The sequence below is a fragment of the Mya arenaria genome, chromosome 9 (assembly GCF_026914265.1).
Source record: "Mya arenaria isolate MELC-2E11 chromosome 9, ASM2691426v1".
NCBI classification, from domain to species: domain Eukaryota; kingdom Metazoa; phylum Mollusca; class Bivalvia; order Myida; family Myidae; genus Mya; species Mya arenaria.
In genome coordinates, this window is record NC_069130.1 from 688,415 (window position 1) to 714,697 (window position 26,283).

The 26,283-nt window shown below is 36.3% G+C and overlaps 1 protein-coding gene across 1 annotated transcript; it reads left to right on the plus strand.

Moving 5' to 3' along the window:
- The first annotated feature begins 11,825 nt into the window (after nucleotides 1–11,825).
- Nucleotides 11,826–20,345, plus strand: LOC128202783 (macrophage mannose receptor 1-like). The gene is made up of 8 exons (XM_052903917.1): nucleotides 11,826–12,111; nucleotides 12,487–12,762; nucleotides 14,384–14,536; nucleotides 15,711–15,761; nucleotides 16,982–17,085; nucleotides 17,994–18,171; nucleotides 18,927–19,106; nucleotides 20,305–20,345. Exons 1-8 carry the CDS (start codon nucleotides 11,826–11,828, stop codon nucleotides 20,343–20,345), a joined length of 1,269 nt encoding a protein of 422 aa, XP_052759877.1.
- Nucleotides 20,346–26,283: the final 5,938 nt, after the last annotated feature.

Genomic DNA, 26,283 nt, shown 5'->3' on the forward strand with positions numbered 1-26,283 from the left:
TGAGAGGCGGAAACCTCTTGAGAACATGACTTTATTCGTGAGAGGCGGACACATATACCACAAGAAAACATGACCTGTTTAGTCAGAGGCGGACACAATTAGAAAACATTACCTCTTACGTGAGAGGCGGACACTTATACCATAGGAGATCATGATCACTTCGGTGGAAAGCGGACACATATACAACTAGAGGACATGGCCTCTTTAGTGAGAGGTGGACACCTATATCACTAAAGACCATGATCTCTTTGGTGAGTGGTGGACGCATGTACCACTTGAGAACATGACATCTTTCACGAAAGGCGGACATCTATCAAACTGGAGGACATGACCTCGTTAGTGAGGGACGGACACCCATACCACTAGAAACAATGACCTCTTAAATTAGAGGCGGACCCCTAATCCACTGTAGACCATGACCTTTCTGATGCGATATGTACACATATACCACTTGGAACTGTGACATATTTGGTGCGAGGCGGGCTCATATATCACAAGAGACATTGACATTTTAGTGAGAGGTGGACTCCTATACCACAAGAGACCATGAACTTTTAGAGAGAGGTGGAAAGCTATAGTCTAAAGCGTTTTCCTCCTTTTTTGAGAGGAGGACACCTATAATACTAGAGAACACGAACTCTTCAGTAGGAGGTGTACACCTTTTCAATAGAGATAATAATCTTTCTTGTGAGATGCGAATACCTATTTCACTAGAAAACATGTGCTCTTTCTCATATATTTTGCAACCCCCTTCCAGCAATAATTTCTTAAAAAGCGAAAACGTCCCATGTTTCATACTAAGCGGAGTTTGGTTATCGTCTATTCATAATTATTATGTCTTAATTTAAATATAGTTTTGATCGTGATTATTACGTGTTGCAAAATATACGTCATACATAAACCGCAGCGTAGTTCTTTGTTTTTAAAACAAATCTATCACCATTATGTTTGGAAAGATCGAAATTGTTGGTTCGCAAATTTTGATTGATTTATTTATTCATTTATTTATTTATTTACATACTTTTTATCACACTTATTCATTTACATCATTTTTTAAAAAATATATAGAGGATATTTGTTTATTTCAGTGTAAGTTCGTATTTTATTTCACGAGTGTCATAGAAAAACATATTTTCACGAGTGGCGAAGCCACGAGTGAAAATGTAGTTTTTTTATGATCACGAGTGAAATTAAATACGATCTTACACTGAAATAAACAATTTTTCTGTTTCTTTTATGGTTATTTTCGGAGTTTTATTTGTTGTTTTTTTATTTATTTCTGAATTACCCCCTTTTTTGAAAAGGATGGGCTTTACGCCGCTACCCGTGGGGCGCCCCTCATGCATAATTATAGCTGTCAACTTTTTTACTTTCGGTTTGCTGAGAAATAGTTGGCTCTGCTATTCTTTCTTATAGCTTAATATTCGCTCGTTTTTTATTGCAAAGCTTTATGAACAGTAAAAAATGAAGTATTATTAGTGCACAAATGTTCCAAAAAATAATGAAAACACTTTTTATTTTAACCAAATTACTACGCCGCTATTTATAGAATGAAAATTTGGAAGGTCAAATGTGTTAGCAAAACAAATGTGGATACTCATTGGATTTTAACCATTCTTCTTAGTTTAAGACTGCATATACGCGTGTTTTTATAGTAAGTTAATATACAGTCATCTTACTGTCAGAGACCAGTCTGTTTCGCTTTAAAATGTTTGTTTTCCAGAAGAGTAAATGCCACGCTAGTTTGTTGACACATTTTGAGATGTGGGTGGGGTAAAAAATATCGGATCTATCTGTAAATTGTTGTGTGAATTCTCCAGGAAGCTCATTTTACGTACTACAACGGTTAACAATTCAAAATACATTTGATCGATGCTATAAAATTTTATTTATGTTCGAACAGTTGTTTTTGTCTGTAATTTGTTTGGAATGAAAGCAAATGTTCGAACATTCAGCTTCAAAGATCAGTAAAATGTTTGATAAACGGGATAACCGGTAATAAACGGTAAGTTGTTAATTTCCAATTATATATTTATTTAAATTTATAAAATATTTCTTTACTTTTTTTAACCTTTTTTGACATAATTTACTGAAGTCCAGTGTTCTGTTTTGACCAAGGCAAGTACATGTAACAACAAAGGATTTTAAAAGTAGTTCTGAAAATTGATATTTTCACTCCTTATTTTCACTGTTGTTATTTCACTGTTAAAACCCCATATTTCATCGTAAATCATGAAATAATTATCTATTTATTTACATACTTTGATTGATATATTATATTGTATTATTTATTCTGTTTGTCTAGCTTATTATTTTTTTCCGCATCCGCAAAGACTTTCAGACTCAGACTCAGACAACTGAATGTTTGAATAAAACAAAATGACATAAATATAATTTGTTTTGATTTAAGGTAAATAAAAAGTTAATACTCGACATATTTGACATTCATTTTTTCACAGCATTTTTCACCATTAACACATTGCTGGGTTTTATTTTCAAAAATAATCAATTAGTGCAGTTTTCAGGTTTGAAAGTCTGAAACTCAGACTTTATACGATAGTGAATAAATTAACAAAACGTTCTAAGCATCAGTCTCAAGACCAAAATGCCTCAGCCTTTTTTTCTGTAAAAAATGTCTCTTTCTGAAGAAATGATGGTAACAAATGCCGTACAAGTTACAGATAACAAGTGTTATTTATATCAACACGTATTGTTTTCGAAAAGAATAATAAGGAATATTTATGTAACAACTATTATTTGCATTTCTTTGTCTGAGTCTTTAAATGAGATTCAAGCGTAAGTGAATGCAGGTCTAATACCGGCCACAAGTTCTAAAACGTAATTTTGATTCTATTGGATAAAAACAGTGTATCGTGATTACTATAAAAAATATTTCCTTTCAAAGTCATACATCTGTTAAGAATATAAATATTTGACCATTACAAAAATTGTACGCTAAGCTTAATTATAAGCCACTTGAGATGTTAAGATAAATTCTTTAAAGGGAACATCGACTCGAGTCCAGATAGCGTGGTTTTATGAGATATATAGGATTTCGTCACGATCGTGCAGAAATATTTTAGATTATACCAGTATAAACCAACATCCTAATCAGACAGCAACATCTAGTTTTGAGAGCGTAATAGTACAGGCATATGCTGGTATCACGTGACTGATAGTATTTCCTTTAATAGACGTCACCATATGTCATAGAATCGTGGCCAATATTTAGCAGGAGCAACTATGGAGGTGAGAGTTTTTTTCATTACTCTTTTCATGTAAGGAATATAGGAGGTTTATTTGGTCGGTTTATCGTATTTTTGTGTGTTATTAAGTATATAACTGTTACTATTAATATGAAGTCCTCACAAATATTTCAAACTTTCTTGGTTGATAAAATAAGCGACATATTCATAAACTTACTGACTTACTAGACGTACTGTTGATAACTAGAAAAAAGAGCCATCTTCTAAGCATATATATATAATTTAGTTCCCTTTAACTGAACATATAATTACTGTTTAATGGTTGATTGTTGAAGCCCCTGTCACTCTAGGACGGGGTTCCCACAGCGTTCAAGAACAATCCTAAACGCCAACCTGCGTCCATTGGAATTGCAAGCATTGCCGCGGCAACGCATTGATTGGCATCGCCAATGCACGCGGTGTGTTCGCATAGAACGCCGGGAGACGGCGCGCACATTGAGCATGCCCAAAACAAAGGCCGTTAATCGGCGTTCTAGAAAGAACGCAGTGGACCGCCGTGAGGTCGCCTAAGCAGCGGTATCCATAAACGCCAACGACCGCCGCGGACGCGCCAGGGGTCGAAGTGCGAATGCAATCGTTATCGGTGGCGCTTGTACGGCGATTTTAAGGCGTTTTCTTAGATGACACTGCGTCTCTTCCGCGCTTACACGGCGCGTCTACGGTGCTTATAAAGAGTTTTATTTTTCTTCCTGCGCTCTACCAACGATAGTACGAAGCCGCCACGGCGATCATTGCGTTTCCAATGCGCTTCTACCGCGTCAATCGTCGTTTATTTGACAATAAATTAACCCAGCAAAATAGTATAAAGGTATGATATATGAAAATAAATGAGCAACAGCCCTACATGCAGGTCCAGCAGATCATGGATCAGACGCTGTGGATCTCATTCTGCCTTCTTCATGTTTACCTCTTATAGCGGGTCTTATGATCTCAACTGTTCGTGAGCGAATGGAGAGCACATGAAAAAAGGGAGAACTGATGGAGATATCGTTTTCATAGGTTGTGCAAAACAACACGCCGTCAGCGATATGTGGGCGCCGTTAAAGCGCAGTGCACATGAAGTCCGTGCAACGTAAAATTCCGATGCATGCAGTCGAAGCGCCATGAGAGCGCCATGAGAGCGCAGACAATCACCAACTTGTACTCCGTAGGTACGCAGTAGAAAGCCATTTCTGTGATCTCACGGTGCTCATGGAAATTTAACACCGCCGTGCAATCGCAGTGGCAACGCGGCTAGGTGTGAAAAGGATATAAGCAAAACATATTTTAATGGCTTATGACTTTATTCAATAATTTTAACACATTGGCTGTGTTTTAAAAGTTGATAACTTATTAAGGTCACTGTTTAAACGAAACTTGTAATTTTGACAGCATTTAAAAGGAGTTCAAGCGTTACTCAGCGTTGTATGGTGCTTCGCTGCAGTAACCAGGGGAGATTACAAATGTGTGTGTAACTACAGTCCTAGCGCCGAGGTCTTCCCGGATGTACGTATATAGGTCTATCTCGATATAGGCTAAATTGCACAAATTCGGCAGTGACATCTGTGTTATATGCCTTTTTAACACATGAGAATGAACCAAAACACGGTTATACCAAGTCATGACATTGACGACTATTATATCTAGGCATCTTGATGAAACATTTTCATACAAGAAGTTAATTTAAAATAACAGTTTTTTACCTTCACGTCCTGTTACAAAATGCAATTTTCTTTCGTTAACTAGAAGCAATTTCTACAAAGTAACACAGTATGTTTCTTTGAATATTGCCGAAAAATTTGGCACCTGAAACTATTTATACTTTAAAGGCATTTGTTCATTTGAATGTTAGAGCTTTTTGGACTAAATTATGTTATTTTATCGGTAAGAATTGCTACAAAAACTATCAAAAATGCATTTAGAAGAAACGTGTGTGAAGGGATACATGTATGTATTATGTTTGCAAATGCTGAATCATTAAATTAAAATGCATTTTCACTCTGATATTTATGCAAAAGGCTACAGAAACAAGCTCAATAGCAAAAAGTTTAAACATAAACACGGTTTAGTGGCACTGGGCAAACGCCAAAGACATATAACACAAAATCACAGACAAGAAACATATATATATATATAGGTATGTTTATCAAGAATTGTTGGGTTCCGCCTTGGAACGGTAAGTAAAATGTAAGTTTACTGGGGGTTTAAACCAGTTTATGTGCACAAACCTCACTGTTATCCCAACAATCCTTAATAAAGATAAAACGCAAAATTTAAATCTTATCAAAGTATACCGACTCAATTTTGCATTTTGGCGTTTCCTTAACCATACCGAGGATTTAAATATTTTAATAAATACAATGATCTAAAAACCGAGCTTGACTGGATATAAATGGTTGGTTCATGGCACATGTATTTCGTATTCCTTTTTATATTTTTATCTAATTTATTTCATGGAGAACAGATGACTGGTCAAAGCCAGCCCCTCGGCACTCTAGCAGAGTTTGACTGTCAACCTCAGGGCCCGGACACTGGAATGATGAAATGGTTGGAAATATATTTTCAGCAACAGGTTATTATACAGAGTTAATGACTGTAGATATACTATTTAATCAAATTAACGTTCAACTGAAAATAGAAACCCCCGATTAAAAACCTTTGCCCGAACCGATGGCGCAGTCTAAACGATATCTCCTTTATTCAGTAGAACGTTATATCATACTCTTGGATGCAATCATTTGGTGACCATTGAGTATCGAATTTCATTACAAAGTCTATGTCCAAGCACGCTTCCAGGTCAATGACGTCAGAAATTAAAGCACACTTTTACAGCCCTCGTATTCAATCCGATGCGGGTTTCAAACCTCAAACAGCTTTGCAATGTAGCTTCGACACTTACTAGATACCATAGCTTCGACTCTAACCAGATACCGTAGCTTCTCTCCTTACTAGATACCGTAGCTTCGACTTTCATCAGATACCATAACTTCAACTCCCAACAGATAACATAGCTTCGCCTCTCAACAGAAATCATAGCTTCAACACTCAACAGAAACCATAGCTTCGACACCCAACAGATACCATAGCTTCGACCCTAGCCAGAAACCGTATCATCGACACTCAACATATACCGTAGCTTCGTCTCGCGGGGATGACCATAGCTTCGTCTTTCGACATATATTGTAGCTTCGATTCTCAACAGATACCGTATCATCGACTCTCAACATATACCGTAGGTTCGACTCGCGGGAGTGTCCATAGCTTCGTCTCTCAACAGATACCGTAGCTTCGACTCACACCAGATACCGTGGCTTCGACCCTCAACAGATACTGTAGCTTCGACTCTCAACATATACCATTGCTTCGACCCTCAACAGATACTGTAGCTTTGACTCTCAACAGATACCATTGCAACGACTCTCACTAGATATGGTAGGTTCGACCCTCAACAGATACTTAGCTACGACCCTGAACAGACACCATTGCTTCGACTCACACTAGATACCGTAGGTTCGACTCTCAACAGATACTTAGCTACGACGCTCAACAGATACCATTGCTTCGACTCTCACTAGATACCGTAGGTTCGACTCTCAACAGATACCATTGCAACGACTCTCACTAGATACCGTAGGTTCGACTCTCAACAGATACTTAGCTACGACCCTGAACAGACACCATTGCTTCGACTCACAACAGATACCGTAGTTTCGACTCTCAACAGATACCGTAGCTTCAACTCACACCAGGTACCGTAGCTTCGACTCACACCAGATACCGTCGCTTCGGCCCTCAACATATACTGTAGCTTCGACTATCAACTGATACTTAGCTACGACTCTCAACAGACACCGTAGCTTCGACCCTCAACAGATACTGTAGCTTCGACTCTCAACAGATACTTTGCTTCGACCCTAAACAGATACTGTAGCTTCGACTTTCAACAGATACCATTGCTTCGACTCTCACTAGATACTGTAGCTTCGACCCTCCTTAACAGATACTTAGCTACGACTCTCAACAGACACCGTAGGTTCGACCCTTAACAGATACCATTGCTTCGACTCTCACTAGATACTGTAGGTTCGACTCTCAACAGATATTAGCTACGACTCTCAACATATACTGTAGCTTCGACCCTCAACAGATACCATTGCTTCGACTCTCATTAGATACTGTAGCTTCAACTCTCAGCATAAACTTAGCTACGACTCTCAACAGACACCGTAGCGTCGACTCTCAACATATACCATTGCTTCGACTCTCACTAGATACTGTAGTTTCGACACTCAACAGAAACTTAGCTACGACTGTCAACAGATAACATAGCTTCGACTCCCAACATAAAACATAGCTTCGCCTCTCAACAGTAACCATAGCTTCGACTCTCAACATATACCATGGCTTCGACCCTCGCCAGACACCGTAACATCGACACTCAACATATACCGTAGCTTCGTCTCGCGGGGTTGACCCTTGCTTCGTCTCTCAACAGAAATTGTAGCTTCGACTCTCAACAGATACCGTATCATCGACCCTCAACATATACCGTAGCTTCGACTCGCGGGAGTGTCCATAGCTTCGTCTCTCAGCATATACCGTAGCTTCGACTCTCAACAGATACTGTAGCTTCGACTCACATCAGATACCGTAGCTTCGACTCTCAACATATACCATTGCTTCGACCCTCAACAGATACTGTAGCTTTGACTCTCAACAGATACCATTGCAACGACTCTCACTAGATACCGTAGGTTCGACTCTCAACAGATACTTAGCTACGACCCTCAACAGACACCATTGCTTCGACTCACACTAGATACCGTAGGTTCGACTCTCAACAGATACTTAGCTACGACGCTCAACAGATACCATTGCTTCGACTCTCACTAGATACCGTAGGTTCGACCCTAAACAGATACTTAGCGTCGACTCTCAACATATACCATTGCTTCGACTCTCACTAGATACTGTAGCTTCGACCCTCAACAGAAACTTAGCTACGACCCTCAACAGATACCATTGCTTCGACTCTCACTAGATACCGTAGGTTCGACCCTCAACAGATACTTAGCTACGACTCTCAACAGATACCATTGCTTCGACTCTCACTAGATGCTGTAGGTTCGACTCTCAACAAATACTTAGCTTCGGCTCTCAACAGACACCATTGCTTCGACTCTCACTAGATACCGTAGTTTCGACTAACAACAGATACTTAGCTACGACTCTCAACAGACACCATTGCTTCGACTCTCACTAGATACTGTAGCTTCGACACTCAACAGAAACTTAGCTACGACTGTCAACAGATAACATAGCTTCGACTCCCAACATAAAACATAGCTTCGCCTCTCAACAGTAACCATAGCTTCGACTCTCAACATATACCATGGCTTCGACCCTCGCCAGACACCGTAACATCGACACTCAACTTATACCGTAGCTTCGTCTCGCGGCGTTGACCCTTGCTTCGTCTCTCAACAGAAATTGTAGCTTCGACTCTCAACAGATACCGTATCATCGACCCTCAACATATACCGTAGCTTCGACTCGCGGGAGTGTCCATAGCTTCGTCTCTCAGCATATACCGTAGCTTCGACTCTCAACAGATACTGTAGCTTCGACTCACATCAGATACCGTAGCTTCGACTCTCAACATATACCATTGCTTCGACCCTCAACAGATACTGTAGCTTTGACTCTCAACAGATACCATTGCAACGACTCTCACTAGATACCGTAGGTTCGACTCTCAACAGATACTTAGCTACGACCCTCAACAGACACCATTGCTTCGACTCACACTAGATACCGTAGGTTCGACTCTCAACAGATACTTAGCTACGACGCTCAACAGATACCATTGCTTCGACTCTCACTAGATACCGTAGGTTCGACCCTAAACAGATACTTAGCGTCGACTCTCAACATATACCATTGCTTCGACTCTCACTAGATACTGTAGCTTCGACCCTCAACAGAAACTTAGCTACGACCCTCAACAGATACCATTGCTTCGACTCTCACTAGATACCGTAGGTTCGACCCTCAACAGATACTTAGCTACGACTCTCAACAGATACCATTGCTTCGACTCTCACTAGATGCTGTAGGTTCGACTCTCAACAGATACTTAGCTTCGGCTCTCAACAGACACCATTGCTTCGACTCTCACTAGATACCGTAGTTTCGACTAACAACAGATACTTAGCTACGACTCTCAACAGATGCCATTGCTTCGACTCACACTAGATACCGTAGGTTCGACTCACACTAGATACCGTAGGTTCGACTCTCACTAGATACCGTAGGTTCGACTCACACCAGATACTGTAGCTTAGACTCACACCAGATACTCCAAAATTGACCGTTTTGACAACCTCATCGTATTTTGTCTTGAATTTAGCCATTTTTGTGCGTAAATATCTGAAAACCAATGATATTGCTGACAAAAGATAAGGTCGCAGTGTTTAATATCTACGTTCGAAAATTGATGTTTTATGGCTAAATGCGTTAAAAACGCTTTACAAAAAATATACATAAAACATCGAGTTTTAAACAAAATTATAAAAACGTGTAATCAAATTTTTGTCAGCAGTCTTATATCACTGATTTCCATACATTTTCGCAAAAATTGGCTCGTTCTTAGGCAATAGATAAATAAAAAATGACAAAAGGTTCAATATGGGAGGTTGCAGCTTTAAATGATTGGTGTCGGGGTGGATGTCGGTGGATTTTACAGACTAGTGTGGTTCATAGCGTACCATGATGAAGAACCGAGCCGTGGTATCAAAATATAGTGGCGCGCTCCATTTCGAGGAAAATTAATTGCATTGTTTATTTGCACAGTGACGGAAAATCGGCCACCTAAAGCAATACCAGTCAATGAATGCAACAAGACCCATTGTTAACTCTCTTGTCTCATCACGTTTAGATTATTGCAATGCTCTTCAATATGGCATACCCAAACTGTCAATCAACAAACTACAGAATGTGCAAAATACGGCAGCTCGAATCATTTCCAGAACATCTAGATATGACCACATTTCTCCCGTGTTATGTGGACACCATTGGCTTCCAGTGCAGTGCAGGATAGTGTACAAGATTCTTACACATACTTATAAATCACCCAATGACCAGGCACCAAAATATGTAGTAAACATGATTGAAATATACGCGCCATCTAAAAACTTCAGATCCCAAAACAACTCTCTAACACTTGTGGTGCCAAAAAGTCGTACAGTAAGATATGGCCACAGGAACTTTCAGTCAGCAGCTGCAAGGTTGTGGGACGCGCTTCCCTCTTGTATAAAGGACTGTAAAACATTGGCTATTTTCAAAAAGGCACTAAAAATCACTATTTCACTAAGTATATAGGAACTGATTACATCTACAATATCAAATTAATATGAAAAATAAATATATAATTATAAAACTTTATCATATATCTAGTTTTAAACCACATTAACTTTTATAACTGTTTTAATTATTTTGTAATGTTTTATAAAAAAAATCTTTGTTTAAAGTGTTGTATCTGTTTAATTTACAATTCGGTTCGGGAATTTATTTTAAGCATTATATATCAAGTAAGGTTATTCTGTTTTCATTTGATGTGATATGAAGTTTGTAAAGCGCTATTGAACGTGTATTTTGTATATGAAATGAGCGCTATAAAAATCAGGTATATAATAATAATTGTTAAAAGTATTCATTAAAAACAAAACAAAAATAACCTTGATGTGAACGGAATGTGCATAAATTCTTTTGTTGTTGCTTAGAATGGCTTCGATAGGTCCATAAAAAGGTTACTTCATATGGACTGATTAAATAAGTACAATTCACGAACTTACCTTCAAGACACGTTTTAGACGTGCTGGACCTAATGGCAACATTCACAATACTTACAGATATACCGATTAAAAGGTTTTGATTATGCACAGCATATCTGTTAAGACAATCTAAGAAAATATTTTAAAATATACTTTTTTTCTCGAATTTGACCGCGCCTGCACCATTATATTCGTAAATACTACGGATCGATTCTCCGTCGTATGGTTGTACTAAACAATTGCCTTTGATATTTTATACATTTACGTTAACTAATAATAACTCGCTGATTGAAGTAAACATGTGTGCAATTTGATATCTTGCTACAAAAAAACGAAATATTATGGAATTATATCATAATCTATAATAATATAATTAGTGACTATAATGTAAGAATATTAAGATATGAAGCAATTATCATAACACTCAAATTCTTATATTTAGGTCTAAGTTGTTTTATCTTTACATAACTAATTCCCATTATTTTAGCGGGGTTTCGTGGCAAACAGCTCTGACACACATTTGCAAACGTGTCCTGGGATTCCCCCCATAACCGACATCAGTAGGTTTAATTTAATTATTGTCTTAAATAAAGATTGTCAAACATATGATTTCATAGTTTTAGAAAAAGTAATAACATTATATTTTAAAATGTTTATTCGTCAAAGAGTGGTTACAATCGGTTTTTATCAATATACGTTTTATGCTACAGTTCCAACAAGGACACCGACCGAAATTACTACAGAAATGATGACTTCATCGACTGAAATACCAACTGAAACGACGCCGCAAATGCAGACGAGAGTGGAAAAGACAACAGTGAAGATGACGACTATGCCAATGACAACAAAAACGATGACAGCGCCCACAACAACTACGCCACAAAACACTGAATCATCAACTATTCCTACAACCACCATGGCTAAAACGACACAATCCTCAACTATGTCAATAACCGCAATGTCATCGTTTACTACTGCATCAGCCTCCATGACAACTACACTGTCGCAAATATCTACAACACCTGTCCCTGGAAGCAAGTATAATTTCCATACTTTATAAGGGGGAAAGGACGTAGTTCGTTTCATGCAAACATTTAGTGGAAATAATGTTTCAGTGCAAACAAAATGAAATGAAGTCATCCCCTGTTTATGTTCAACTATGTTCAGCTCAGTTTCATGAAGCCTATGGTTAAACAGTATAACGTTCATGATTACAATAAGATGTTCAAATAATAAATTGTTACCAAGCCAACATATAGCAGTCTAATTGTGTATGGTTTCTTGACTTGCATTAACGTTTACATTTGTACCTTACTCCGGGGTTTTGCTGGAGTATTATTGGAAAACCGTGTCGGTCCTAAAAAACCTCATCATGTGTACAGTCTTGAGAAAGTCTTTTTTGTTTGTAGCTGAGTACGGTTGCTCTCAGCGATATTACCAGTATGCTGCACATGAAAACGGTGTGCTATTCACGGTGGACAAGACCTGCTTTGAGCTTGTCCCCACACATCATTCGTGGGCGCTAGCGGAGAACGACTGCAGAAACCGAGGAGGGCATCTTGCTACCATCAACAGCGCTATGAAACAAAGCACCATCTACACGGTGTTGAAAACGTACCAAGGCTCTAATGTCTGGATTGGTCTGCATGATACCAATGTTGAGGAAAACTTTGAATGGACGTCAGGTATGTACAATAATTACAAAAACAGCATTTTGATTTATGTGTATGAATACATTAATAATTTCCTTTAACTCCTGATTTAAATACTTTTTGATTGTATCATGTATTTCTGCTATCTAACATTGACGACCAGAACTTTGTATATCTCACTCTGTCTTTCCCGTTCATGAGATGTTTGATAATAATTATTGTGGTACGCATAATAACATCACTCTTGTGAACGAGAATGCACTTTGCTAGATATTCTATTTTGTTCATGAGGTATTTGTTGCCCCTAAACCGAGCCATGCCGGTTTATGTGCTCTCACACATGGTGGACACAAACACACTGTACATGTTCCCTCTTTTACATATTTTTTTTTTATCACATTCTCACTTTTTCTGTATATTTATAATATTATTTTCCAAAATGCTCCCTCTGATGTCGAAGGCAATGTTTTCGCGGCTCATCTTCATTTTATAAATGATTGTGTAACGCGTCCTGCTATGACCGTGCATTCACATCTATTCATTAGTCAATGTTAACAATATCACAATTATTGTGATCGAATAATGCTTCTATAGTTAATTTTTGTTCCTCGTTTACTAAAATTGACAGATGAGACTGCTTTTTTCATCCATATTCAATATGATATTATCCAAAAGAATGACTGTGAGAGCAATGCAATGGAGCTAAAATCTTCCCGCCAGAAATAAACTTTCCTATCGAAATATAATAGGGTAAGGCGCGTATGCACATACTAGTTAATAGACTAACTATGAAATATTGTGTCAATATAAACTGACCATTCTTTGAAAATGTTCAAGAACATAGGTTATAGACTTGAGTGTTACGTTTCCAAGAAAGAAAAACAACAATTAATATAAAAATGCAATTTTACTTTGAAAGAAATACCAACAATTCAATCTATGAACTATTCCTATTGGCATGAGTCATTTGGTCAGGGCTTAAGACTTCACATTTTGGAACATTTCTAGCCCAACGTTGTTAACACTTTGTTTAATAATCTGTTAATTGAGCTCCTTAGTATACATCAGATATCTTACAACATCCGAAAGCATTCCAACTAATTAGCTACCCACTCAGATATGGGTTATGTTTGTTTACATTCCTGAGCTATAAATTCTTCACAAGTACTTACCCTTACTGATAATCCACCCCATCTATAGCTCATTTACATCCGATAGTCTGATCGGTGGTTGTCTCCGTGGTTTTTCTGTGGTGCTTTTATGTTTGTGTCTCTCGTTCAGTTTCGGCCCTGGCACTTACGTTGTGTTTCTCGTTCAGTTTCGGCCCTGGCCCTTACGTTGTGCCTCTCGTTACGTTGTGCCTCTCGTTCAGTTTCGGCCCTGGCCCTTACGTTGTGTCTCTCGTTCAGTTTCGGCCCTGGCCCTTACGTTGAGCCTCTCAGTAGCGTTTATATTTGAATGTTTGACTGCAGGACTAGTCCATATAGCTTTCATTGTCTTATAAACAAACGTACTTTGCTGTTTTCTTTTATAATATATTAATAACACATTAAACAAAGCAAGGACCAGCAATAATAAAGTTATTGAGTCCATGACAAAGACAAGCAAATCCATGATCCAAATTATAAAAATGGTACGATTTGATCTTATATAGGTGAAATGTTGAATTACACAAACTGGTACCCTGGACGCAAGAGCCCCGTCCTCCACTTCACTCAGGACTGTGTGTCCGTGTGGTTGGGTTCCCACCTTGGGCGTTGGGAGGATGAACAGTGCTCGCATACCCAAGCGTACCTGTGCGAGTTCCGTATGTCGATACTAAGATTAGAAGTTTTCTTTATTCGTGACATAACTCTTACCATTGTTAAATTGTCTATACTAAGTATAGCTCTTTTCGTCAGTGTAAAAACGGTTTGGTTTAAAGCACAGATGTTTTATTTTCCTTAATAGTAATTGTTGATTTTTTTTATCTCGTTAAAGCAGCTTAGACGTATTAAATGAAAAGTTGATGATAAATGGTCATTCAAATTTATGAAACAAGTGTTCTAAAATCAATAAATCAATCCTTGGTATGATTCCATCAGTATTAATACACGAGTTTAAATATATCCTTTTCAACGAAAATGTGATGATATATTTATATCATAAATACGCATTTGATGATTTACAGCGCATAATAGATAAACCTCGGCTATATAGCCTGGACATTTTTAACGCTTTTCATTGATGACATCATGTCTAAAACACAAAATTACGATGGTTTGATTTCGTAATGGGGACGTCATAATTATATCATATAAACATATTCTGAGTTTAGTTGAATCGATAAATTGATTTAATAAGTGTGTACTGTCCATTACTTTGAGATTTATATATTGTTCAGTACTTACGTTACTGATTAGGTGCATATTGATGTTTGCAAACACTACAAGGTGGTTTATGGCTTTTCGAGTTATGGATTCTTGAAAGTTCACATGTTTGACACTGGTAAACCTTGACAAGGAATCACAGTGTACGGTGAACTGGTTCCATCGTCGGCAACCACGGTACTTTCTTCCGTTACACTTCATACATACCATGGGACAATTGACTGGCAAAATCTCGTTTTTATGAATATGCATGAGGCAGGAGGGACAACTCTTCTTCCAATGAACCTGCATGTTACACTCAAATTTTGTTCAATAACAATACAGTGTCAGAAGCCTCCTTGGCTGAGTGGTCTTGACTACTGCCAAAAAGTATTGTACTGAGATGGCGGAACCGGTTCAACTCCGGCAATCGCCAGAATATTTTTTAACCGTAAAGAATATGGTCTTTTGCGGAACCAATGAAACTGCCTCATTAATTCTTCATGATTAAGATGTTTTTCTAGCCAAATTGCCCACGGCACACAACGAAGCATAGCGTAATGTGTATCGGGGGTATCCGACGATGTTCTGGTTCATATACTGTACAGTGCTCAAACTTTTTTATCCCTACAGCGGCTGTGCCATCGAGTCAGACCATCACAACATCTGCACCCGCATCTGAAGGTACGTGACCAAAACGATCACGTGTTTTCCAATAAATTGCATTATATTTGAACGTATACCATTATGAGTGAAATGGTAGTGCAAAACCCGGTATTAATATAAGGCATATATACTAACATCACTATTGATATTGCAAATACCTTGTTCCAAGAAACGCATATCTCTTATATAAAACAGATCCGTTAAAGTATTTACAATGATATCAAATTTTGATACCTGGTGATAAGTATAAGGAGAAAAGAATCATAAACATTAAACCTATAAGTATAATACAAATAGGAGTTTTTGCCTTGACATATTGCAATTGTTTTCATTTCTCGCCCACTTTCAGTTGCATTAAAGTAATTGTATTTGTAAACGTACTGCAACATTTGCCATCATTGTTAATGGCTCAATCGAATAGACATTAACATTTGACATCATTTACTATGGCTCGATATAATAGACATCAACATTTGACATCATCGTCAATGGCTCGATATAATAGACATCAACATTTGACATTATTGTCTATGGCTCGATAGAATAGACACCAACATTTGACATTATTGTCTATGGCTCCATAGAATAGACATCAACATTTGACATTATTGTCTATGGCTCGATAGAATAGACATCAACATTTGACATTATTGTCTATTGCTCGATAGAATAGACATCAAAAGTTGACCTTATTGTCAATGGCTCGATATAATAGACATCAACATTTGACATTATTGTCAATGGCTCGATCGAATAGACATCAATTTTTGACAATATTGTCAATGGCTCGGTAGAATAGACATCATCATTTGACATTATTGTCTAGACATAAACATTTGACATTATTGTCTATGGCTCGATAGAATAGACATTAACATTTGACAATTGACATGATTGTCTATGGCTCGATAGAATAGACATCAATATTTGACATGATTGTCTATGGCTTGATAGAATAGACACCAACATTTGACATTATTGTCTATGGTTCGATAGAATAGACATCAATATTTGACATTATTGTCTATGGCTTGATAGAATAGACACCAACATTTGACATTATTGTCTATGGCTCGATAAAATAGACAACAACATTTGACATTATTGTCTTTGACTCGAGGCAACGTTTTGTGAGTATAGTCATGTAGTTGTAAAACATAATTATTAACATAAACATCTTAAGATAGTATATTAAATAACATTTAAATGAACAGTTGAAAGTAAAACTGATATTCTAGGAGACACACATCTCTGTTCGCCTCAAGTACGGAATCATGCTCAACGCTATGGTACTGCACTTGTCCAGCACGACAAGAGCTGCTATGAACTGCTGCACAACAAGGTATATTTAGTTTTATCAAATTGTTATTTTAGCTCGTTTGGTTTGTAAAGACAGCTTTAAGCTTGTACGAATCACTTTCGATGCCTGTTCCCCATACATAACGTGCTCCTGATTGGGTTTCATTCAAAGAGGCGGGCACCTGGCCACTTGTCAATCCCCACCTTCAAACGAATAAAACAAACATGGTAAGTATCTTCCTACAAAATGTTTAGTTGATTTTAAATGACGCTGAAAGATTACCCATGGATGAAGAGGGGCAACGGACTTTTTTTCTTTACAATCTTTCATGCCGAATATTTGGATAAATTAAGCAAAAAATAAACGGAAATTCGCCATTCAAATACCAAATTTTAAAACATTCAGCTCGGGAAAGATTATCATATCAAGTCCGAGTGTGTTTGTCACAAGCTATCTTACCCTCATCACCCAATCTATATTTACTATTTCACAGTTTAATAGCACGCGTGAAAATGCCAATGCAGTTATGGATTTCGATACTATTCATAGAGAACAATGCAAAGCTTTTAATATCCTTGAACAATATAGTTTGCACCTACGCTGATTAGGCAGTAAGCGCAGTGGTTAGCTTCTTACCTGGGAGTTTCGGGCTCGATTCACGGTCTGAGCGCATGTTAGTTTGGCTGGTGGTAACCAAGCCGGACAAGTGGGTTTCCCACACAACGCAAGACCACACTCTCGTGCACCACCGTTCAAACGAGAATGACTTAGCATATTTTGCTATAACTTCTTCACAATCGTTGTAAAATAAATAATGTTTAAACTAATACTCATTCTGACATCCTTTTTCTCTAGGACACGCTTGATATTTGCTAAAATGACAATAAATATACATACATAAAGTTGAACGGTTCAACGCCTTGTTAAGTGTAACTATTCTTTGAATTAAGGTTACTTGGAGTCACGCTGAGCAGCTGTGTAAACAGGCAGGCGGGCACCTAGCCAATATTGGTGATGCATCTGAGCAAGCTTATATACAGGACTTCATGATGATGCACAACCCAACCAATGCTGTCTGGATTGGACTTAACGATCACTACACAGAAGGACATTTTCATTGGACTAACGGTTAATAAAACGTTCATCATCATCATCATCATCATCATCATCATCATCATCATCATCATCATCATCATCATCATCATCATCATCATCATCATCATCATCATCATCATCATCATCATCATTTTCATCATCATCATCATCATCATCATCATCATCATCATCATCATCATCATCATCATCATCATCATCATCATTTTCACCACCACCATCATCATCATCATCATCATCATCATCATCATCATCATCATCATCATCATCATCATCATCGACATCGTCATCATCATCATCTTCACCATCACATCAATGAATGAAGTTGGTTTACGTAGAAGGGACCTAGCAAACTTTTTGAACAAAAGTATTTAAGATATTTCTCTTGGGAGCTTGTTTCTTTTATAAGCTACTTTTGTAAATACAAATGTATCAATAGTATATGTGTTTTTACCGCATTTACAGATTGCAAAAATGATCATTTTTATAAACATTGATATAAGGAAGTATTATATCATTGACTAGACATGTCTAGGAGTGTTGTTCGTCCTTCCCTTGTGTAGATGCGTTCCCTGACAATCGCGATCGGGCGAGTGACATTCGGCGAGTTTTAATTCCTTTTGACTTTATTAAGTATTAAACTACATAAATTCATTTGGCCTACACTATTCGTGTCGCTTCAACTAGTCAATGATATGTTATGGCTATTCGGCTTGACCCTGTAGTCACAATGGTACTGTCCATTAGCTTATCAAAGTGTTTGCTCGCAGGTGCCGCGGTGACATACACCAATTGGATAGCCGGGCATCAGGATAACTTTGCAAACCACAACATAGAGGACTGTGTGACCCTGGTACCTTACAAGAACGGCACGTGGGACGACATCTCTTGTGGTAGCCAGGCATTATTTGGGGACTCAGGGGATAACCATATTGGGTTGTGTGAATACCGTTAGTATAGTTTTGTCTACTAGAGGGGGAGATATATTTGTGAGGTTAATACTGAACAATAAAACACTATAAAAATGAGTGGCGGCACCTACCCCAGGCGATACTGCTTCGATTTTAAATTGTTTCATACCTTCTAGAGGTTTAGATTGCCATACACATATATGTTCAATACACTCTGGAACAAATGATTCTATACACATAATACAAGAAGTGATATACGTGTACTGTTAGTTTAATGAAATATTCAAAGCTGAAGTTGAAGAAAAGTTACAAAATAAAGTGACAAAAATGAAACGCATTTTGATAAGTTTAACATATGAAAAGTACCCAATTCTCGTTTTGAAATGGAAATACTACATACACTTTATCATTATATTGGAAATTGAAGCATCCATTTTGTTCCAAAATTAACACAATTTGTTCGGATATGTTTTATTTGAAAATATTTCTGGCTTCATTCGTTTTACATTTTTTTGACGATATACTTGTTTGCCTTTAAGACCGATAGCTTAGTCTTTTGTTTGATTCTTGCTTACTTCCAACGCAATAACAGGATAAATACAAGTAGCCAATAACTACTGATATCATAATAAATGAAGAACGATATAGAAATAGACACACAATAATGATTCTAGGTAGAAAGTCAAATGTATACACACACTTTACCGCAAGACGTCTACCGTCCACATTACTGCCATGATTTAATTACTGGTTAAATATTCATTATCTGTTCTCATGAGGAACCCCAACATTAATGGATGAAAGGATCATGGACATTAAGTTTTACCCGCGGTCCTTTAAAGATTTAGACCGATTTTCGTGGTAAATTGAGTTTATCTTAGTGCCATAGTTTCATAAATTTGCTACAAATATGTGTTAATTGAACTCTAGTCAACATTGGAAATCAACACAAAAGCGAGGAAATGAAATAAATGAATACGCCGCCATTTGTGTTATTAGCGATTATTTAAGTTGCGAATTAATTTCTTTATTTAAACGACCCCTGAGTGTTTGTTTTGTTTGTTTGTCCATGTTAGATTAGTTTTACCTTCATGATAATGAGTCCAGAAAAGTCCAATCAGTGTATTTATCCTATTCCTTTCTTGAGTTGAAATATATCATTGACAATTATTTTTGTTGGTACCAAAATGTAGATTTGGACACTGATGAACTGACAATGCATTGTTGTATATTACAGCTGTCATTGCGGGAGTTGCAGGAGCAGTGCTGGTTGGGTAAACGGATCGTGTATGCTATTGAATAAAGAAAAAAAAACAATTTCTCTTTTATGGTATCTTTAAGTAGGCATGAATAAATTATTTCAGGACGTGTTCAAACTGTTTTGGAAAGCTCGTTTTCAAAGACATAAAGTGGAATACAAATCCATTTTAGGACACGTTTAAACGCCTTTTAAACTTTTTTATGTTTTTCTCTGAAGACGGACATTTCGTAGCAATTATTTTTTCATTATTAGTTCATTTACTAAGAATTGTATCACACCGCCTGTCACATATTTTGTCATATCACAAATTAACTTAAGTTTATTTGTAAATAGAGGCCTCCAGCCCAGTACCAGCAGAAAACCATCGTTTATAATGTTAGGGGGTCAAACGTACCTTATTTTTGCGCAACCTGTTCAATGCGGAACAAAATTGCGGATTCTGTGAGTGTTTAAGTGTGTTCGATGGATTTTTTAACCGGGTATGCGTATTTATATTGCGATAAAAGAGATATAAACTTACTTACAGAATAATGGTTGTCGAAGATCATTTAAATGATTAATGCGAATCTCTCCGACGATGCTGAACACATGGTCCTGTCCACTTTGAACACATTGTGGTCAATGCTAAGATGAACAAATATCAGAGTGCAGCAATACTACTCATATTCAGTCGCAGCACATATGTGTAAATAATCAACTACAGTACAAAGAAAATATTTTGTTTCAGAAAATCAAATCCAGAAGTTCACAAAAGAATGCATGTTTTATAGTTCGCGTAATGTTCAACCAGATAGGTTTAGGTGGAAGGATTTAAAAAAAAGTTAAACGTGTCTTTCTTCCCCTTTTAAAGTATTGTGATTAAAGAGATAACATTCTGATGTTTGAATTGTGTTTGTCTCTTTATGACCTTTTTCCATAGATAGTTAATTGTTGTTTTGACATTTGTTTGGATCCTAAATACATATGCTTAAAGAATAATGGACCAGACTTTTAAAATTGTTAATTTTTATTTCAAAAGATGTCTAAAACGTACAACAAATTTGTATAACAGCACCTTAGACCTCTATTTCAAACAAAGCCAATAAATTATAAAACACAATATAACATGCATTTACGGTATACGAAACACAAGAATATGTGCATTTTGGTATCATTTGATAGGTGTTTGTGTGGAGAAAGACAATGAGTTTTTCCCGAAAATAATAGAACAATCAAGATTTTTTATCTTCAAAGATTCAAACATATGCCATTTACGTCCATGTTTTATTGAAATAGAGAGTAAATATACTAACAAGACTAACTTCATGTTTGACATACATTTTGTTTTCTCATTAAGTTGACAAGTTAGTAGACAGCATGCAAATACATTTTAAATGATACCAAAATTGTATCATTAAAATGAAACATTCAGGTAAATAGAGTTATCAGACAACTAGCTTAATTGTAAGTCGCGTCTCTTAACCCTCTTCCGTTATATGTATTTTAACACAAATACTTATAATTCTCTATTGATAACATTATATTTTATTGTAATATAGTATATGATGCATTTTCATGCTGCTGTATTTAAACGAACGTTTATAAATTGGTTGATACATGTGCATGAAATGTCGAAATTAAGCTATCTATCAATCCATATGTCCATCCACCCATCTATCCGTTTTAAATGCGTAAATATTTATTTCTATCATCGTTAGAATATTTTCTGGCATTATTGCAGTTTTTATCGAAACATGGATTATTTTCCTTTAAATCATGACATATTGCTGTATCTAATATCTTGTTGCTTTCAAGCACGTGTTGACATTAAACATTAAATGACAATTCTTTATATTACTAAACCTTAATTATTACTAGATATATTTTCATATTTTAAAAAAAATGCTGACAATTTATTGACGGTTTTAAAAAAACTTTTCTGTATAACTAAAGATAAGTGTAAAATTATGAACACTATTTTTTCTCGGTTTAAGAATGAGATAAATCTTAAACATAATAGATTAACATGATTCATACATAATATTGATCATTATTGTAATGTTATCCCTGCTGAATCTCCCCCGCCACCTCCACTCATTTCCGCATGCATCTTAGTAAGTAATTCACCCTTGTGACACATATTTATAGTTTTGACAACAAGTAAACAGACTGTCATTTTTGCTGAACAGCAGTTTACAAACATAACAGACTGGATACCAGATGGTCCTAAATCGGCAAAAACAGCGTTTCCTTAAAACAAACATTGAATTGTCAATACGAGTTAGAATGTGACCGATTATACATCATTTTACATGATTTAAAGCCATATGCAACAAACTTGTCGTCACACACACTGAGAGCTAAGTTTCGCCGTTAAAAAAACGCAAATTGTTTTTTTCCGAACACCTTACAAGTTACGTGATCGTTTCACAAACTAATCTGTCAAAAAGATTTAGCCAACGCGCTCAATCAATCAACTACATCACCGATGCAACCCTGTCGGACTCTGTGTGTTACCTTGATTTGCAACAATTTTTTAATGGCACCGTCTTTCCTTTTGGAATGCCATCATGTGTGTATATTAAGCATGTGAAGGTCTCGTGATGAGTGTCGATAAAAATACCGACGTTATTTTTAAACTTACTGGGTACATGTACCCAGTAAAGTTCAAATTTGAAAAATACGCAAAAACCGCGAAAAATAAATGTATCACGTGATACATCAGTAAGTAAGAATCAATGCATTGTACATAACAATATAAGTTTTATGTACGTTTTTGACATTTTCATTTTTATCTTTTGCAATTTATCATATGGTGTCTAGTCGCTCTAAATCATCGACTTTTTATTCAAAGGCATAGGAATCCTCCTCTAACTCAAGAAATCCCGGTACCGATCCGAACCAATTTTAGTCTACGTATTTAATTACTTATTTAGAAGGAGTTTTAAACTCAGACTTTTGAATTAAACAAAACGGCATTAATACAATTCGTTTTGTTAAAAGGTTAACGAAATGGCACGACTAGTCAGTCTATGAAATACAATTTGATCTTTTTTCCAAAGAACTTTAATTATGGAAAACCACGTAGTAGATTGAATAAATTGCATTTCATAAGCGACATGTATGTTTTACCATAACATGCAAATACGTAATTTAAAGTGTTTTGCTGTATCGTGATAACATCGTCTAACAACGCTTATCGTATAGTATCTAGCAGATAACCTGTGTCATGTAAGGTTTGCTTTGGTATGGTAAATTTGACTACAGCACACAGTGTCTTTTCCTGTCTTGTCGTGACTTGACTCGTGCTTCCGAATATTGGCAAGGCTTGGAAGCATTTTCCGACAGAATCGACATATTGCAGGAATTGAGTGATTCCTCTTTCTATAAAAGAAATAAATCGTCAATAATTAATATATCACTTTCTTCACGAATGGCTAGGTGTATGTAAAGAAAACATGTTTTGGTGATTCTGACCAGCTGTTTGAAAGTTAGAAGAGTGTACGTGGACATAATATAACATTTCACGAGTGTGCACGTTGACATTTTTTACAGTACCACTTGTTTGACGTTTTTAAAGGCCCTGCATTAAAAGCATGTAAGAAGAGAATAATCTTTTTTGCATCGATAAGGCCACTTTAAAACACTTGTAAAAAATATTTACGGTATTTGGGGACGTTTTCATAACAAATTGGTTAAATGTGTATACAATGGCATGCCGTGTTTGGAAAATATTGTTTGAGTATTCTCAAAAGATAAAATTTTCTGAAAGACAAAACGCACATTTTCGGAAAGCTTACGAGTTTGTGCAGTCGGTAGGCTGTTTTTCTAATTTATGAGCGAGTGAATAACGTAGAAATATGCCAATAATTTACCTGATTTGTGCTCGTTTGCCCTACTTCCTGTGTGTTCGTTACCATTTGTATGTCACGTCACAAAATTGTTCACCCTAACTAAATAACTGAATATACATTTATTAACAAAATGTTATGAGTTTCAATACTGAAAGGTGTAAATCTTTATTTTCTTATAAAAGTGACTCTTTCTAAAGTAATGATGGTAACAATTGCTGTAAAAGTTACAAATAACAAGTGCTACTTATATCAACAAATATTGTTTTTGAAAACAATTATAAGAAATTTTTTACATTATAACTCATATTTGCATTTCTTAGTCCGAGTCTTTTACTAAGTCTCAAGCGTAAGTGAATGCGGGCCTAGTTTCGGCCACAAGTTCAAAACTTAACCATAATTTTATTGGACAAATGTAGTTTATCGTGATTACTATGAAGTTTATTTCCTTTTAAAGTCAAACATCTGTTAAGAATATAAATATTTGACAATTTATACCATTACAAAAATAATCAGCTAAGCTTAATTATAAGGCACAGATGTTAAAAGAGAAATTTTGTGCCGAGTCTCTAAAGAGAACATCGACTCTAGTCTAGAAAGCGTGGTTTTATGTGCTATATACGATATTCGTCGAGCTGAAATAAGTTAGATTACACCAGTATAAACCAACATCCTAATCAGACAGCAACATCTAGTTTTGAGAGCGTAATAGTACTTGACTAGGCTGGTATCACGTAACTGATAGTATTGCCTTTATTAGAGGTCACCATATGTCAAAGAATCGTGGCCAATATTTAGCAGGAGGAGATATGGAGGTAGGAGTTAATTTACTTACTTTTTCTTTTTATGAAAATAGTTGATTTTTTTGTGTTTAAATGATATTTTTTCAGCCTTAGCCATTTAAAAATACTCAAACAACAAATAATCAAACAAAGGATAAAAACACAGCCAAAATGGGGTTATTAAAATATTTATAGATTTAATTAACTATTTCCCATGTTCATTTGACTGGCCGGTTTATACGTTTGTTTGTAATTTAGTATGTAATTGTTACCATAAACATGAATTCCTCACAAATTTGATGACTTTCTTAACTTAAAAATAAGCGGCATATTGATAAAATTGCGACATATTATTGAAAAAAGAACAGCTTTCCTAGAACTAGTTTGCGACGTGTGTTACATTATCAATATACAAAGCTAGAACTATGCATGGGGAAGTTTTCGATGAAAACAGTGGCGTCAAAGAAATGTTTATGACAATATTGTATATTTAGAATTCCGCTCCCTTTAACGGAGGATATTATTACTGTTTTAATGCTTGATTGTTAAGCGAAGTCATGTTTTAGAATGGCGTAAGATGTTGTTTTTTTCAATAATAGTACATATTGGCACTGTTTTAATGGCTGATTGTTAAGCGAAGTCATGTTTTAAAATGGCGTAAGATGTTGTTTTTTCAATAATGGTACATATTGGCACTGTTTTAATGACTGATAACTTATGAAAGTAATTGTTTCAACACAACATAAAATTTGACAGCATTTAAGAGGAGTTCAAGTGTTACTGTGCGTGATATGGTGCTTCGCTGGAGTAACCAGGGGAGATTACAAATGTGTGTGTAACTACAGTCCTAGCGCCGAGGTCTTCCCGGATGTACGTATATAGGTTTATCTCGATATAGGGCAAAGTGCACCAATTCGACAATGATTTCTGTGTTATACTCATTTTTTAACATAACACATGAGAATGAAACAAAACACGGTCATACCTTCGCATACCAATGGCTACTAACAATCATTATACGTTTTGAAGCTGAATTGTTTGTGATAAAAAAAGGTTTGCATTCAAACGAACAAGTCGTTGGACAACATTCAAATAATTATGCTTGTGTCGAAATTTTCTAGGCTGTCCAGTCAACATTATTTTTAGGCATCTTGATGAAGCATGTTCATGCAAAAAGTAAATTGAACAAAAAAATGTGATTTACCTTTTCTTCATGTTACCGAAATGCAATATTCTTTCTTAAAATAGAACCAACCAAAACAAAGCTACAAAACATGTTTCTTTGAATAATGTCGACAATGTTGTCATTTTCTTCTTGTTGTCACCCGACTATTATTATTTGA